The sequence below is a fragment of the Megalobrama amblycephala genome, linkage group LG7 (assembly GCF_018812025.1).
Source record: "Megalobrama amblycephala isolate DHTTF-2021 linkage group LG7, ASM1881202v1, whole genome shotgun sequence".
Lineage (NCBI taxonomy): Eukaryota > Metazoa > Chordata > Actinopteri > Cypriniformes > Xenocyprididae > Megalobrama > Megalobrama amblycephala.
In genome coordinates, this window is record NC_063050.1 from 54,840,435 (window position 1) to 54,859,492 (window position 19,058).

Sequence of the window (19,058 nt, forward strand, 5' to 3'; positions counted from 1 at the left end):
ATTTGCAATGGGTTTTTTAAGACAACCTGTCACTTGCAGGTCTCCTGTCCCTGTAAAACCATAGTGAACATGACATGATTGCCCTTAACTAACATACAAGTTTAAAAACATAAAAATACTTCAAAACAACTGCAACGCGATCTTTAAACAAGGTAATGTTAGCCAGAAATATGTTAACAAGGCAGGCAGCGCTGGTTGACAACACTAATCCTCAAATATTAGCAGGTTTTTATCTTTTAAAAACAACATTGCTGTAACTACAAACACATGCTACATTCACATGTCGGTGTATTACATAAATATTGTAAACCGATGCATTTATTGACTACAAATTACCAAAAATCACGGTTCTGTCTCTCTAACCCTATCATTTGAATTGCCGCCGAAGCACTTCCTGGAACTATCTGAAGGCTACACGAATCACGTGACGATCAAGCGTTTTGAACTTCCGTTGTCGCAACTCTGTCTCTCTATGGCTCTGGATTTTAGCAGCCGTAAAGCGAGAAGCCACGCCTTCGTGACAGTCATATCCAATGGGGAGAGTGAACGTCATGTGAGAAGGCATCTAATGGACGCACCCCATGAGCAGCAGCAATCGCCTTTCTGCTTGGCGCGAGATTTAATATTAGACCGTCAAACCTTGCTCCATGTTGGTACAAACCCGTAACAATTCCGTGAATTTAAAAGCGCGATAATGCACAAAACGCGCACGGTATTCATCATTAATGTACAGCAATGACTTTTTATCCAAAGCGAGAAACTGGAACGGTTAATTATGAAATATGAAGATACAACTGTGACTGTTACTTGTTGCAGTTAAAGTGTTTACTGTAGGGATGGATTATATATATATATGGCAACATGGAAACGCCGTTCTCTCTACCTCAGCCTACTAGAAACAAGAACTCTTCCGGAAGTGTCTCCGACAGAAGGACCTGCCTTACGAACCTGGAGACGGACGGCAAATGCAAAATCCAGGTGCTCCCAAAACACAACAGGCTGAAACGAACAAAAACACACAAAGGATTGGAGAATTTAACTGACTGCGGAAACAGGCTTACCCACGTGACTGAGACCCCGGAGTCCAATGCATCTTGTGACGTTATTCTCATTAACGGTAAAGAAAAACTATTTACAGATGCTGCCATAGCTATTGACGGTAAAGACAATTCAGTTTGTCTTCCTTTATCATCAGAACTTCCCACAGAAAGCATAAGAAATGAAAGACGCCATTCTCAAACTTTGCAAAGCGTTTCCCAAATGCAAAATGAGGTATCTACAAAGGGATTTATGAAACGCAATAAACTGGCATTAAAGAGGATGAGCAGCAATATGGGTGTTCAGTTTGTCTCTGTTCCTGCGGAGAGGGAACGTAGCTCAAGTGACAGAAGCTTAAAGCCAGACATTGATCATTTTGCAGCTAATAAAGAGGTGTTGTCCAGCTGTTTACGAATAAACACCAGTAAGGGGGACCGTTTGATGGATCAGCCAGAAGTTAACATTGGACAAACCCCAGAGAGCACAAAACATCATGATATTGGCCAAGCCCTGACTTTCATCACGCCTCGGACTGCTCAGAACATCTGTAAAGAATCAACCAATGTCAAAATCCTCAGAGAAATGGTGGGTCTCTCTCTCTCTCTCTCTCTCTCTCTCTCTCTCATGTTGTTGATTATTTTGTATAGTATAGTAGAATAATTAGTTTGCTCAGTATTTGTGTTTATTTTTGTTCTCAGATGTCTGGCTGGAGAAATGAATTTCCCAATGAAATCAGCAGTGAGTTTCTGGAAGAGATTCAGATACTCAATTTGAAGTTTCCCATCCACAGGTTTCTCACTCTTCTCCTGAGCAAGAGAACTAAACCTGAGGAGAGTTCTGCTTTGGGTAGGAAATTAGACATGTTTTTACCAACAAATAGATGTTCACAACCTACCTCTCAATTTTTTAAAGAGGAAGCAACAGACAAAGATCTTTGTTGTATTTATTTACAGTGGGTATAAAAATGTTTATACACCCTTATTATAATTACAGCTTTTTGAGATATAAGAAATGCATCCATTTAAATCCATGTCAGATCTTTTTCCACATTTAATATAATGTTGAAACAGACAAAAATCATATAACAAATAAATATAAACATTTAATGGGGGGAACAATGGAAGATTTAAAATATCCTTGTTGCACAAGTGTGCACACACCTCAACTAATACTTGGTTGAAACACCTTTTGCTTTTAATACAGCTGCCATAAGAGTATATCAACGCTATTTGTCCCACTCTTCCTTGCAAAAAGAGCCTCAGATTAATCTTATTTCAGGGGGATCCTCTGTCTACATCCCTGTTTAAGGCATTTCATCCGTGTTAAAAAAAAAATCTCCCCATTGGATATAGGACTGGGCTCCGACTGGGACATTTGAAAATGTTCTTCTTTTCTTCTTCTGGAGCCATTTCTTTGATCTTTGACTTTGACTTATCGTGCTGTGATGAAATTCCTCTTCATCTTCAGATTTCTAATACAGGCCTGCAAGTTTTGTGCCAAAATTATCCAGTATTTGACACACTCCATGATTCCTTCTATTTTGACTACTGCCCTGGTCTCAGCTGAACTGAAGCAGCCCTACAGCATCAGCATGCTTCATCGTGGGTATAGTAGTGTTTGGATGATGACCAGTCTTGTCTTTGTGCCAACATACCTTTTAAAATTATGGTCCAAAAGTTCAGTTAGGTATCATCAGACATTTTGCCACATGGTTTTGGCAAAAAGCAGGCTTATTTATGTGTGTTTGTTGTTGTTGTTTTTGTCTGGCTACCCTACCCCATGCCAGATAAATGAAGAATACATGACAATGTTGTCACATACAGCAAGTGATCAATATTTGCCAGATATTCTTGCAGCTCCTTTAATGATACTGCAAGTCTCTTGGCAGTCTCCTTGATGAGATTTAATTTTGTAATTTTACATCAGTTTTTGACAGGTGACCTGTTCTTTGGAATGTCATTGTGCTGTCCATTGTCTCCACTTGTTGATAATGGCCTTCATGTTATTCCATGGCACATCTAATGGTTTTGGAAATATTTTTGTACGTTTCTCCTTACTGGTGCCTCTTCACAATTTACAGGCCATGGATTATGAAAGGATGTACATTATGAAAGGGTGTAAAGGTGGAAAAAGATCTGACATAATTTTATTGATGATTGTGGCGACCAGGGCGGGCGAGAGCCGTGAGGGAAAGGCGCGAGAATCTCTCACGGAGGAGCTCTGGAAGCATAAGAGGAGGAGCGACGACAGTAAAGGACGAGAAAGGACCAGGGGCCCGTTCTTCGTACGTCGCTAACTCAGTTAGCTGGATTTGATTGTTGACGATTTGGCATGATCTTGGATCGTTTGGTTCTTCGAAGCTCATCCTAGACTTGCTGTCATAGCAACAGGTCCGTAAGCTCAAACCTGCTCGGGAGCAGGCTTATTTCATGTAAACAGGATTAGATTGCATCTTTTTACGCGGAGGTGATGTTTAAAGTCTGTCCCAGCCTCTGCTACTTTCCCACAAGAGTACCCTAATGTAAACCAGGGACAATAATAATGATTTAAAAATAAATTTGCAAATAACACTATAATGCCATGTAGTGTCATAATATAGACACCGACAGTTTTACTCTGTGAGAGATTCATTCGTGAGGGAATAATTACGTAATATTTTTTATTGGAGTTTTACACACATGATGTACAGATGTCTATGCCATACATGCATTTGTGCATTTGAACCGCGACATATATTATGGGAGTGGCTTGATGAAGCGCAGGAAATGCAGATAACTTGATCTTGACCCTTAAGAAACTTTAATTAATGCTGTCAAATATGCTTCAAAGGTAAATTAGTTGCTAATTACAACATTGAAATAAAAAATTGAATGTACAAATAATAGAAATTGTGAATATAGCCTAAATAATTGGGTAATCATGTAAAAAAAAAAAAAAATAGTGCACATTTCATTTATCTAACATTTATATCGTTCTTCTGTCATTTATTCACTTGGCTGTTTCCTTATAAATGTCTAGAAATTCGTCAAGTAGTGATGTGTCGTTCTTGAACGATTCGTTCATTTTGAACGAATCTTTAATGTGACTCGGGAAGAACGAGTCGTCTCGGGGGGTGATTCGTTCAGTCGCGCATGTGCAATATTCTACAGGTTCTGTACTGCTAGAAGTAGTTCACCTGATGATTCAATTGATTAGTTCATTTCATGAGTCTTTGAGTCTTTGAGTCTTTGAGTCTTTGAGTCTTTGAGTCTTTGAGTCTTTGAGTCATTTCTCTGAAGTTTTCATAACCTTGATGTTTTAAACTAACATTAATAATTCAAATTCAAAATGTTATTTGCTTTTAATTTATGTCATTATGTCCTTTTTGAGCAATCTTCTTATACATATATTAGACCAATATGTCAAGTCTGCCTAGGAAAAGCAATTATTATAACAGCAAACTCAAAATTGGAGTAAAAATGAACAAACTAGGCTATAAATACTTTGTATTGTAGTCTTGGATTATTATATTATTATATAGCCTAGTGTTTATTTACAGATAGACAGTCAAAAAGATAAATTAATCAATATTTTATTTATAACAGGGCTTTATTTATTTATAATAACACACCACAGATCCTCAAGAAACAGTAACAAAAACAGTGACAGAAATGTCAGAAATAGCGTATGGGTCTGTTACATGATTAAGGAACGACTCAAAACCCGAATGACTCATGAAATGAACTAATCAATTCTCTTTCCGGCTCAGAATGCATTGGCTTAGTGTATGGGTCTGTCACGTGTTTAAGGAACGACTCAAAAACCCGAAAGACTCATGAAATGAACTAATCAATTCTCTTTCCGGCTCAGACTGCATTGGCTTAGTGTATGGGTCTGTCACGTGTTTAAGGAACGACTCAAAAACCCGAAAGACTCATGAAATGAACTAATCAATTCTCTTTCCGGCTCAGACTGCATTGGTTTAGCATGGGACTGCCTGTCACGTCATTAAGGAATGACTTAAACCCGAAGACTTGTCAGACAAGAGGTGAGGTGAGCTTAATCAGCTTGTCATAAACTGAAGACCCAGTAATGAATTAATCATTTCTGAATCTTATAGCATTGTAGTTTTGTATTGTTTGTAGTGGGATCAACGTTTGCATAAGTAGTAGATGTGTTGGGGAAGTAACACGTAACATTTTAATTACATTTTGCTAAAATGAACGAAATGAACGAAATGACTCGAAAAAAGATTCGTTCATTTTGTTGAACGAGACTCAAAAGTCCGAGTCAGTAAAATGATCCGAACTTCCCATCACTATCGTCAAGTTTTTCGTCAGGTGTCTTTTCTCATTCTATGATGTCATTACGTTGCCGTCTTGACTCCAGCCAATCGCTGCATTGCTGATCAATGTTTCTACTATCGATACATATCCCCTTTTAAGCCAATACATGAACGCGCAATTATCTCAGATAACTCAATCCAGCGATACTAATTATACACAACAGGTGTGTTCGAAGAACCCAATTAGCCGGATCATGATTAGCACGATGATATCATCTTGGATGTGTCATTTGATCTCGGATGTAATAAGAGACGTACGAAGAACGGGCCCCTGGTCTGGACTTTATTTTATGTTTTATTATGTTTGTGTGGCCGGCAGACGTCCGTAAGGGTCTGCCGGCATTACTTTCGTTTTGTATTTGTTTATTTTGAATTAAAGTTTTGTTGAACGTTAAAAACGTTGAACGTCCGGTTCCCAGACACTGCCGCTCGGTCCTCAGCTTACAGTCTATGGCAGGGGTACTCAAGTTCAGAGGCCAAGAGGGCCGCATTTTAACCAAATGAAATGCGAAGGGCCACAAATTATAAATTTGATCGCAAGACTTTTATTTAGGCCTACTTAAGACAATATTTGTAGTTTTACTGTTTATTTACTAAAAGTGCAGTTTATTATCTAGCTAAGTCTTAATAGTATGGTGTCCTTTTATAAGTGTCACTGAACATGACAAATGGCATTTAAAAAAGGGACTAATAGCTTGTCTTGCTGTATTCTTAATGTACAAATGCATAAAGAAAAACAAGAACTGATGAAATGAAATCCTTGTTCATTTGAAATGTCTGCATTGTTTTCACAAGAAATTTAAGGTATGGCTGTTGTTCACTGGCTGATGAGAGTTTGTCCGTAAGACAAAAACATTGCAATTTTTATAGTCTTTTTATACTCCATTGCACCTTTTTAACACTTTTTATAGCACCTATTTATACTCAGAGAATAAATGTTTTATCATTCGTATTATTATTAGGCTACCTACCTTTTAATTTGGTCAGAATCCAAAAATCTTTTTTTTTTCTTTTTTTTTTTTAATGTTCAATCACAATCTCATGAATTATTTAACTATAACCAATGTTGTAAACATGATAAATCAGATATTCTCCGTGAGCTCAATGATGTGAGGACAGATCTGTAATGGGAGCGCTGCTTGCTTTCTGTTTATAACACATTGACATTAAGAATAAAAGGTTTGTTTTTCATGCTGCTCGACAACTTGCAAAGTTTGAGGAATGTCAACTGAATTTTTATCATGGAAAAATAAGGTTACTTTGTTTTTACTTGCGCGCACAGTCTCGAGCCTTTGATGGCGTTCACGAACACAAGTGCTCGACACATGCGCACTAGAGAGATTCATGCTTGTCTAGTCTTTTTCGCTCAAATAGTTACAATAAAATGTCTTTGTACTTGTTTAAAATTAGAGTTGCTGGTATCTTTTAATCCCCTCAAACGAGCGCTCTTCAACACGGTCGGCTATTGTGTTTGTTGTTACTCTTGTTCTGTCTTCTCCGTTTCTTTTCAGACTGAAACAACAGCCCGTTTCAGTGCTGACACCTTGTGGACAAAGTAAATTAGTGCAAAAACTATTCAATGCGCGCGTGCAAAGTGCCTTCAGTTTACATTGTTCTTTGCGGTTAGAAAAACTGCGCTGCGCGCGTTCACTATATGCGTTCTCTGCAGATGATTACAGCGTCACGCGCACTGCACGCCTACCCTAGTGTACGTGTAAAAAAACGAAGTAATATTCACGCTAATTTTGAACGCAAATTATAATAAAAATACATTTATATGTAGCATGATGCGGGCCACAAATTTAATGCTGACGGGCCGGATGCGGCCCGCGGGCCGCCTGTTGAGTACCCCTATGGTCTGCCGAGAGGCTCTTCCTCGCGGTGCCATTCGATGGCACTGGACGCTCGGTGGATGGCCCGATCCTCGACCGCCTCCTGGCGGCTGGCGATGACTCCTCCTTTTATGTATCCGGAACTCCTCCGTGAGAGACTCAAGATCTCGCGCCGTTCTCTCACGGCTCTCGCCCGCCTTGGTCGCCACAATGATACTAATACTAATACTAATTATATATATATATATATATATATATATATATATATATATATATATATATATATATATATATATATATAAGCTGCAAATTTAATAGGGTTATGAAGACTGTACCCACTGTACCTTTCTAGTAATGGGGTGAAAAACTACATAACCTAACCACCCACCCATTCATCATGCTGCTGCTAGTTTCTCATGATAGAGAAAACAAAAATATACTAATCAAATGACTTTAGTAAGATATTACCAGAATTTTTGTTCTTAATTTTTTTTTTCTCTATTTCTCTATTTTTATTTTTATTGTATTTATGCAACTCTTGTATAACTAGTAATTCAGCTCTTACTATGAAAAAAGGCATTTCCCACATGCTGACATGGCATTAACATTTCTATTACTACTACTATAGTCATCAAACTAAAACTAAGATTAATCATAAAAAAAATCTGATTTACTGTAAATCTGTCAGGATTTGGGAAATGGCTTTTTTTGTAATGTTTTATGATTGTAAGGTTTTTGTTTTTTACTTTTATTGATGCAAGTTTTTCCATGTTTTACTGCCACTCATTTTCAGAAGCAGAAAAAACTGACTATTCCAAGCATCCTTCAGCTTCCTCTGTCCAGAGAAAGAGAAAACGAGAGTTGCAAGAACAGATGTGTGACAGGACATACAAAAGTCCTAAGACAAACAAAGGCAGTATTTCTGCTGATAAGTTGGATTTTGAGCTATTTTCAGATAGTTTAACCCACTCTCATGCAAAATACAGAAACCGACTGAGCCGAACATCTGTTCATCTGGACCCATGGCGCGGTTGTCTACAAAGAGTGGATGTTCTCTGGACAGATAAATATAAACCTCAAAAGTCTAGAGAAGTCATTGGCAACTCTGCATCAGTACGGCAACTACACAGGTGAAATGTCACTGCATTAATTTTAGATGGTAGCCTAGTAGTTTAACCCAAAAATATGTAATTTAATCACTCAGTCTCAAGATTTTTTTTTTCTTTTTTTTTTTTTTTTCTATACAAAAAATACATCCCAAAGTCACAAAACAAAAATTTAGTCTGTACAACTTTTAAGTCTTTTTAAGTCTGAAGCATACAGTATCTCGCAAAAGTGAGTACACCCCTCAAATTTCAGCAACCATTTTATATGTTCTCAAGGGACAATACTATAGAAATGAAAATTGGATATACTTTAGAGTAGACAATGTGCAGCTTGTATAGCAGTACAGATTTACTGTCCTCTGAAAATAACTCAACATACAGCCATTATTGTCTAAATAACTGGCAACAAAAGTGAGTACACCCTAAGTGAACATGTCAAAACTGTGTCCAAAGTGTCAATATTTTGTGTGAGCACCATTGTTATCAAGCACTGCCTTAATCCTCCTGGGCATGGAATTCACCAGAGCTGCACAGGTTGTTGCTGGGATCCTCTTCCACTTCTCTGTAATGACATCATGGAGCTGCTGGATGTTAGAAACATGTCGCTTCTCCACCTTCTGCTTGAGGATGCCCCACAGGTGCTCAATAGGGTTCAGGTCTGGAGACATACTTGCCCACTCAATCACCTTCACCTTTAGCTTCCTCAGCAAGGCAGTTGTCATTTTGGCGGTGTGTTTGGGGTCATTATCATGCCGTTTAGCTCAGTTTCTGAAGGGAGGGCATCATGTTCTGTTTCAGAATGTCACAGTATATGTTGGAATCCATGTTTCCCTCAATGGAGCAGAGCTCCCCAGTACCAGCAGCAATCATGCAGCCCCAGACCATGATGCTACCACCACCATGCTTTACTGTAGGCAAAACACAATTTGCTCAGTACTCCTCACCAGGGCGTCCACACACATGCTGGACACCATCTGAGCCTGTTACAGCCAGACACGGCCATACGCATTCTTTCTCCCACACTAAACAGCTGAGAGAAAGAAAAAAAAACAACGGATGAGCCCCCAATTATGTTACAGCCACTGCCATAACATAAGAAAGGGATGACACAATGGCTCGGTCAAATAGGGGAATTTATTGAAATAAGACAAAATATAACAGTGAGTGGGAGAAATTAGACAGGAAAATAAAGGGCTAAACACAAAAGAGAGCGCAGCTCCATCTCGGGACGGTCGCTCAAGTTCCGTCCCTGAAGTGTGGCAACTTGGCTTCCTTTAAGCACGGGATAATAGTCCACAGGTGTAAGGAATCTGCTAAATAGGACAAATGTAAATCACACTTTTCCTGCCCCTAGAGGGCAGGCAAATACATAAATATACATGCATGTAACAGAGCCAAACAAGTTTATCTTGGTCTCATCAGACCACAGGACATGGTTCCAGTAATTTATGCTCTTGGACAGGTTGTCTTCAGCAAACTGCTTGCGGGCTTTCTTGTGAGCCAGCTTCTGGGACGATGACCATGCAGACCGACTTGTTGCAGTGTGCAGTGTATGGTCTGCGCACTGACAAGCTGAACTTCTGCTTCTGCAACCTCTAAAGCAATGCTGGCAACACTCATGCATCTTTTTTGAAGCCAGCTTCTGCACCTGATGCACAGCACAAGGTCTCAACTTCTTTGATTCAACTTCTTTGGCCTGTTCCGAGTGGAACCCATCTTGGAAAACCTCTCTATTACCCCTTTTCCACCAAGGCAGTTTGAGTGCTGGTTCAGAGCCAGAGCCTAGTTTCAAATCGGTTCTTTGTCTTTCGACACACAAAGCAGCAGCTCCGAACCAGAAAAAGTGGTTCGTAAGTAGCACCAAAACATTGCTGGGCTAGAAGTAAGAACCGCTTGCGTCAGGGGCTGGGGGCGGGGTTACCGTGACCAACAAGAAACTTGTGACCACCATTTTTGAAATAGCAGCTAATCCAAAGTCCCTTTAAGACAAGTCATTTCACTCGGCGGCCATCTTTGAAACGCCTCTCGGGCATCCTGGGCATCATGCAGCTCCTATCTCTTCGAATGGGGAAACATCAGATTCTCCAAAACTGTTCGCCAACCTTACGATTAAATTTCATATTTGAAATCACCAATGAAATCTAACAACAACCGACTCATAAATTTAGTTTCTAAACGCTTGAATCATGACAAAAAAAATGTATTTTTTCAGGCTTGATCAAGCTAATGCGCATGCGCAGACCTAAATGCGCGTCTCTTCGGAGATACTTCGGCATACGACTCCTTGTACTTTTGGATCGTTCTCGCGGAGCTTTGATGTCATGCGCCGATCGCTTTGTGAGAAGCTGATGCATCTCAAACGAGCCTGGTGTATTTGTGTTTGCCGCTGCGGCGCTAGCTTTGCTGTGAAATATGAGACGTATACAGTGACGCAAGACCTGGCTCTGTGGTGGCTCTCTAGCCTGTGGAAAGGCAAACCGGTTCTTAGAAGGCTCGTCAGTTGAACCAACTCCGAACTGGCACTAGCACTAGCTCTGAACTAGCACCTGTTTCGTGCTGGTGGAAAGGGGGTATATGACCCTGGCCACTGTGCTGTAACTCAGTTTCAGGGTGTTACTGATCATCATCTAGCCTAGGCCAACTTTGTGGAGTGCAACAATTCTAATTCTCAAATCCTCAGAGAGTTCTTTGCCATGAGGTGCCATGTTGAACATCCAGTGATCAGTATGAGAGAAATGTACTCAAAGCATCAAATTTTCACTGCTCTAATACAAGATCCACACATTTGTATGCTCCTGTCAAGCAGACAAAAACATGAACATGATGAATAGGACATGTGGCTTTGCATGGTTAAATAACATACAACTGTTATCAGTTAGGGTGTACTCACTTTTGTTTCCAGCTATTTTGACAATAATGGCTGTATGTTAAGTTATTTTCAGAGGACAGTAAATCTATACTGCTATACAAGGAGCACATTGACTACTCTAAAATATATCCAAGTTTCATTTCTATAGTATTGTCCCTTGAGAAGATAAACTAAAATGGTTGCTGAAATGTGAGGGGTGTACTCACTTTTGTGAGATACTGCACAGCAATGCTACAGAAGAAGGTTGAGGAGTAGAAGAAATTACACTAAAACTTAACTGGTTTCCTTGTTTTGAATGTGGCAGGTTTGAGATGGGTGAAAAAAAAAAAAAACTTTTTAATGGAAAAAAACGGTAACGAAATGTGTGTAGTGTATGACATAATTTTTGTTTTTGGGTGAACTATTCCTATTCACAATCAGGGTTGATAACCCAAAAGTCACATGTTTAAAGGGGTGGCTTGTGAATCAGAGGGCCTCAGCAAATGTCATAAATATAAATTGTAGAAACTGTTCTTAAAAAAAAAAAAAAAAGAATAGTTATCAAGTAAATTGCAAATGACTGTAAGAGTCATGTAAATTCATTGGTTAAAGTGGGAACCCTGATGAACATTCAGCTTCATTATTTATAACTAAAATAGTTACTTATTTTATTTTCTGAACACTCTAATGTACTAATTTCTGTACATTAAAAAAAAAATGAAAACAAAACTTATTAGATTAACTTATTAATCAAACTTATTACCAGTGGAAACTTAATAGCCTACATGGGGTGGGGCATTCGAATATTGTGGGCAATGTTAAAGTCAAAAAGGTTGGGAACCACTGTTTTAGAGGAACGTCATATGATTAGTATGTCACTAAAATAAAAATAGTCTGTTATGTATTTTACTACACAATAATGGCCAAAAGATTCATATACTAGACAGTACTGACAAACAGAAATGCATCTCCTTTTGTTCATTCTTCCAATGACAGCTGGTTAAAAGAATGGAAATTAAGGGCAGACAGTGAGGAGAGGAGAAGACGACAAGAAGAAATGAGGATGAAAGAAGAAAACAGTAATGGTATGTAACTGCCAGAGCACTTGCAGTTTTTGCAATAGAATATAATATTATTATCATAATAATTAAATATTATATTTGTCAAGCCTGTATTGTTCTGTAACTGAGAAATATGTGTAAACTTCTATTCTGGTAGAGTCATGGGACTGTGGTGATTTTGAGGGTGATACTGTATCCATAGACCATGAGAAGGACCTGTGTAACACAGTGCTCATGATCGGTCCATCCGGAGTGGGCAAAACAGCTGCTGTTTATGCCTGTGCACAGGAGCTGGGATTTAAGGTCAGTGCAATATGTTTTCATTTTATCAGAGTGTTTATCACAATAAGCGTAATCTTGGCTGTCTGTTAAACCTGCCTTAATGACGTCTTCCTCTGTTCCTTGGTCACACAGGTGTTTGAGGTGAATAGTTCAGTCCTGCGCTGTGGTCGTCTCATCCTCTCCCAGCTGACAGAAGCGACTCAGTCTCATCAGGTGGACATACAGAAAATTAAAACCCTCAAACCTGAAATCATTAACCAAAGCAAAATAAAACCTGCTCCACCTTGTGAGTGAACGTCTTAGTTTACAATATGAATTTTTGGTTCATCAGTTGATATTGTCTTGCACAAAATTTCTCATGGATTCTCAAATGGATGACCAATATGAGTGAAAGGGGATAGTCATATAATTAATGCTGTTTATTCAAACTGAATAATTTTGAAATCATTGACTACATTTCCCCTTTTTTCACAGGCGATGAAGCCAATAGAAAGGTTACTTCATCTAAGGGCACTTCAAATTCTCCTAGTGCTTCCTGTCTAAGTGGTAAATCACAACCAGTAAAACTCACTCGTTTCTTCAAGTTGAGTAGCAAAAAATCTGTAGGTAAAACCTCTGATGGTCCTGAACGCCACATTCATGGTAAGTGTACTACGTTAATTAAGCCATGTTTTACAAGAACATGTAAAATGGGCCTGTTTCGCTAAACCATTTCAAAGATATATCTGCTTTGTCTGGGTAAAATAAGTAAGCATTGTATTGTATAAGCATTCTATAATATCTGAAGAATAATAATGGAGCATGAACTAGATACTTTTATAAATATGAACAATTGTCATTATTATTTTGGATTACAATCAGGTCTCATTTACTAATTAGTTAAAGGCACAATATGTAAGATTTTTGGATTAAAATATCCAAAAACCACTAGAACAATGTTATATATTTTGTTGACTTGTGTACTTGCATGTTTCCAAGAATGTTTAAATCCAGAGAGATAAGCAATATTAACCAGGACACAGACCGTGTCCGTGCTCGCCTATCAATGACATCATACCCACGTTATCCTCTGTTTCCGGTTTTATTTTGTAGAAACCATGGAAATACCACAGATGCTTTAATATAATATGTGTTTTATTAGACAGGTGAGCAACTGTTTGGATGGATACATTTATCAACAGAAAACTAATTATGTTATATAGCTCAACACAGTAAGTCTTATTGTTTAAATCTCGTTTTCTTGATTTACAGGGAGTACCATGTTTTACCATGCCTAATATCGGTCTAGCTTACTGCAGTGTGCAAAAAGTGTTTCATAGTAACTGCTGAGTGAACGCTAGGGGTGGGACGGTTCAGATTTCTCACGGTTCGGTTTGTATCACGGTTTTAGTGTCACGGTTTCGGTACAGTTCGGTATGTGCTATGTTTAGTAAAAAAAATAGGACAATTGTACAAATAGGACAAACAAGAAACAGCACAAATAAATACATGAGAGCTAAGATACAAATAAAATAAACAATGCTTTATAGGTTTATGTATTAACAATAGTTTTCAGGTACAGAAACTGAATAAAGTAATCAAATATAAAACAACGCTGCATATAAACTTTGTTGAATAGTTAAATAAAGATGAAACAATATTTAAGTTACAAAATCTATTCAGTCAAGGGTGATTTCTCCATGCTTTGTTCGAATAACATTAAAACACAGAGTAGGAATATTAGACTGCTTTCCCTTGAAGACATAATTCAAAGATCCAGTACACTGATACTGATACACATGCGTTGTCTGTCTCTTTCTCCTTAAGACATAACCTACTATGTTTGTTAGGATACTCGCTAAGATGGGCATTTTGACATAATTTTTGTGTGAATTTGTCCGTTTAGGTGCAAGACTCGAAAGATAATTTGAGAGTATTTGTGCGCTGTGACGCGGCTCTCCATGAACGAGCTTCAGATGAGCGCACACACAAATCTCCTCACAGCGTGCGCGAGTTCTCTTTCGTGTCTTACGGATGAATGTTTAAATTGGCAAGGTTTAAATGAGTTTAGTTTGAACACAGATAGCAACGTGAGATGTTCAGGTCTCACCTGCGCTCGCGTTGCGCACCATCAACACCTGGGTGATCACGGCGTAAATGACTGGTCATAGAGCTTTCGGCACGTCATTGAACATTTGTTTACAACGAGTGACAGTTTTGTCCACGTTCATTGTTGTTGTAACGTATTGGGAAACTAGAATGCTCGACTGAAACATACATTAGCCGAATCCATCTGTTTTGCACGTTGTTTTCAACAAACCATATTATAGATGCGTCATCAGAGATATAATTTTTTTTTCATTTAACGAACGCAGAGTAGCACTATAACAACTTTCAACACGTGTGTCTCGCTCGTCTAGCAATTACTCCAACGGCCTCGTTTCTGCTCGCACAGCACTCGCCTTGCTCTGCTTCATACTACAGTAATGTTAATAATCTGATTAGTATAATAATGTTATTATAGAATAATAATGATTAGGATTTCTGCCCGAGTCCCGTTCAGATTCTTTTCCTTAGGCTGTAGACGTGAAGAGAAGACAACACCTCGCATGATTCCACAAAATCAAGGCATCATCAAGCTATGCCTTTGTTTTGAATAAGTGACCTCTAGTGGCAAAAATGTACATATTGTGCCTTTTTAATGTATTAACATGAATTAACAATTAGCAATACATTTGTTATTGGCAATTGCATTTGGTATTTATAAATCTTTGTTAATGTTATTTAATACAAATCCAGCTGTTCATTGATTTGTTCATGTTAGTTTACAGTGCATTAACTAATGTTATCAAATACAACTTTTGATTTGAATAACATATTAGTAAATGTTGAAATTAACATTAACTAAGATTAATAAATGCTGTTGAAGTATTTTTAATTCTTAGTTCTTGTTAACTAAAGTAGTTAACTGATGTTAACTAATGAAACTTTAATGTAAAGTATTACGATTATATTGATTATTCATCACAAATCTGATTACAACAGCTGTCGAACTGAAGCCGGGTAGACTTCAGAGTTCAGGGTCGGGTTTTAAGGACAAGAGAGAAGGAGATAAGGAGTTAACATGTTCTTCTAAAGATCCTACATCAGTCAGGCAGAGCCAAACAATCCCCATGTCACTCATTCTGTTTGAGGAGGTAAAAAGTGAAAGAGACTGCTTTGCAGACTGAGTGAGAGCATCATAAATGCTTTTAATTAACTGTTTATTAAAAAAATAACTTATAATTAACTAATTTTGCTGATTTAAACTCCTTTCTATTTGTTCATGTTTTTTTTAAATGTGCTTTCAATGTTAAATGTGTCCCCCAGGTTGATGTCATTTTTCCTGAAGATGTTGGATTTCTTGCAGCAATTAGGACTTTCATGAGCACAACCAAAAGACCCATAATTCTAACAACCAATGGTGAGCAACCAATAATTGCATAAAATGCAGATAAGTGTTTATTTGTTTGTTAAAATGATGCTTCCTTACAGATCCATTATTTGGTAGAAGACTTAAGGGGCATTTTGATGAAGTCCATTTCCAAACTCCTTCACTGGTAAGAAAAACATTTAAATATTCATATTTACATATTACATATTCAATTATACATATTACACTATTCACAGATATTGTAAGTTACTGTTCACCCTTTTTGTATCACAATGACAATTGTTGATGCAATTGTTTGAATTAGCTCTTATCTTATGGCATTAATATTATTTTGATTAATTGCATAATTATTTTAAGTAATAATATTATGTATCATTTTAAACTCCATCAGCAAACCATCAGGAGCTATCTGCAGTGCATGTGTGTGGTGGAGAACATGAGGACTGATCCAGAAGACATGGCTTTTTTGTTGTGTCAGAATAAGGGGGATATCAGACAGAGTATTCTCCAGCTTCAGCTCTGGGTCTGTAGTGGTGGTGGGAGAACAGAACAACAAATTCTCAAGAACACACTCAAAGTGAGCCAGATTTGCCTTACAACTTATTTTTCTGTACATTCAGTTTTAGAAATGCAAACTGTCATCAGTCTCAAAGTTTTGCATGGTCATGTAATAGATCATTGGGTGTTTTATGTTATGTGTCACTGCACACTTGTGTAGAACCTAAGCATAAAAGTGGATCACACTTTATGCTGCTTTTCTCACAGAGCTTGTAGGCCTCATAGTAATACACCTAATGTGTGTATTCTGTCTTAAATTACACAGTGTGGATCATGGACTGAGCTGGAAAACAGCAGATGTCTGGAGATCCTGGCAGAGAAAACGGGAGGAGGTCTACTGTACTCCAACATCGAAAGACTATTTTCTCCACATTTCACATCTCAATCCTCTCATCATCAAGAGTCAATAAATCCCAAGACTAAAGGAGAAAAGACAGTCAAAGGCTTGATGTTACAAACCTCTGCAAATGTAAATGAGGTTAATCCAGACAGACTCTATATACGCAGAGGACAAAAACATTTGTCATCTTGTGAGCCAAAAAAACTATTCTCAGTTCCTTCAAAGCAAACTAATCATTTGGCCTCAGAAACAGATGTCAATGGACAGGATAATTCACTCATGCTGGTTTTTCAGCATTTGGTGTGCATTGCAAATTTTTTTGACAACATGTCTTTTCTGGATGCTTATTTACAAAGACCATCTCTCAGTGGAACTGGATATTGCAAACCGGAACCTCTTGGCTGGATGGGCGCCACACTGAAGGATAGCTTATTGGACTTACCAAGAGAGGAACAGATTAGACAATGTTTCGAGAATTCCTCACAGATATTGGCCATTGTGGAAGGTTTGGGTTTTCTTCAGTGCCAGACTGAACTCTCTGGGATCTGGATGGAAGCTGTGAGGCTGAAGGAGATGTTGTCTTCAGAGAGATGGGAACAAATTATTTCTGCCCTTTCTCTGCCATCTGACAAAAAAACCCTCAAATTGTGTCACTGCAAATTCTGTGCACCTAGGTATGTGTGTATTAAATGAGTTTACATGAAGCGTTAACTTCATCTCTGTGTGGTGCTACTCTAATATCCTGTGGTGTGTGGTTTTGACTTCTTTTACAGTGGTATCCAGAAGTGCAAGGAAATTATATCCATACTGATCTCTAGCAAAAAGGTTTGTTGTCATAATAATAAACCTGCTCTTTCCATGGACTACCTGCCCACTCTGCGCTCAATCTGTAGATCAGAGAGAGTTAAAGAACAGCACTCATTCAGGTACTTGAATTTGTGCATGGTTCATGTACAGCTTGGAGTCTCAAGATTCATGAATGTGCCACTGTTGTACTTAGGAAATTTCTAATGCTTTATAATAAGAAATAAAATGTACTGCAATTATTTAATGTGATCTTTGTTTAATGATTAAGATTTGCTCTGTTTGTCTCTCACTGTCAGACATTCACACTACCTTTCAAGCCTTAACCTGCCCAGAAGCACACTGGAGCTTATGGCCTCGGATTTTCCTTGATGTCTGACTGACAGGCTGCTCTAGAAAACCTCCATGACTTCTAAACTGTTTACTGTATTGTGACAGGAATGTGATGTGTTTGTACATGGTTACAGAAATATATATGTGAAGTCTTCTATAAGATCATTTACTCTTGTCAAATAAAGAAAATATATTTTGTTAAACTTTTTTTTTTTTTTTTTTTTTTATGTATTTTACTAATTAGCAGTGGGGAATTTTCGCTGGTACCTCAAATGAACAATGACATTCTCTAGTTATGCACGACAGTACCATTCATAATATCTATATACTGTGACTCCAACAAATATTCAAACACTTAGTAAGTCATGTTTAAAAATATCTGAATTTCATTGCATTACATACTAAACATCAAACCAAGTGCCATATGCAAACAAATAGATTTTCTCAGAACTAACTAGTTTTGAGGCCACTTTTTTATTTTTAAAGGTGCCCTAGAACTTTTTTTAAAAGATGTAATATAAGTCTAAGGTGTCCCCTGACTGTGTCTGTGAAGTTTCAGCTCAAAATACCCCATAGATTTTTTTAAATTCATTTTTTTAACTGCCTATTTTGGGGCATAATTAGAAATGAGCCGATTCAGGGTGTGTGGCCCTGTAAATCTCGTGCTCCACGCCCCAAGAGCTCGCGCTTGCCTTAAACAACATAAAAAAAAGTTCAAACAGCTAATATAACCCTCAAAATGAATCTTTACAAAGTGTTTGTCATGCAGCATGTCTAATCGCATAAGTACAGTGTTTATTTTTATGTTTACATTGACTCTGAATGAGTTTGAGGCTATGCTCCGTGGCTAACGGCTAATGCTACACTGTTGGAGAGATTTATAAAGAATGAAGTTGTTTTTATGCATTATACATACTGCAAGTGTTTAAAAATGAAAATAGCGACGGCTCTTGTCTCCTTGAATACAGTAAGAAAAGATGGTAACTTTAACCACATTTAACAACATACATTAACAACATGCTTACGAAACATTTAGAAAGACAATTTACAAATATCACTAAAAATATCATGATATCATGAATCATGTCAGTTATTATTGCTCCATCTGCCATTTTTTGCT

The 19,058-nt window shown here is 37.9% G+C and overlaps 1 protein-coding gene across 2 annotated transcripts; it reads left to right on the top strand.

Annotated features, from left to right (window-relative positions):
* The first annotated feature begins 466 nt into the window (after window positions 1-466).
* atad5b (ATPase family AAA domain containing 5b) lies at window positions 467-18,141 on the top strand. Of its 2 annotated transcripts, none has more exons than XM_048198100.1 (14): window positions 467-1,623; window positions 1,737-1,884; window positions 7,991-8,324; window positions 12,145-12,233; window positions 12,367-12,512; window positions 12,624-12,777; window positions 12,966-13,133; window positions 15,516-15,667; window positions 15,840-15,933; window positions 16,005-16,069; window positions 16,295-16,480; window positions 16,727-17,475; window positions 17,575-17,727; window positions 17,905-18,141. In XM_048198100.1, exons 1-14 carry the CDS (start codon window positions 862-864, stop codon window positions 17,975-17,977), a joined length of 3,273 nt encoding a protein of 1,090 aa, XP_048054057.1. In that variant the 5' UTR covers window positions 467-861; the 3' UTR covers window positions 17,978-18,141. The 2 variants fall into 2 exon arrangements, with proteins under 2 accessions (XP_048054057.1, XP_048054056.1); XM_048198099.1 differs by having other exon boundaries at window positions 468-1,623; window positions 7,988-8,324.
* Window positions 18,142-19,058: the final 917 nt, after the last annotated feature.

Coding starts and splice junctions, on each gene's coding strand:
- atad5b (XM_048198099.1), top strand. CDS start 862: ATGGAAACGCCGTTCTCTCTACCTCAGCCTACTAGAAACAAGAACTCT. Junction 1,624..1,736: donor TCAAAATCCTCAGAGAAATG/GTGGGTCTCTCT, acceptor TTTTGTTCTCAG/ATGTCTGGCTGGAGAAATGA. Junction 15,668..15,839: donor CACTCATTCTGTTTGAGGAG/GTAAAAAGTGAA, acceptor TGTGTCCCCCAG/GTTGATGTCATTTTTCCTGA.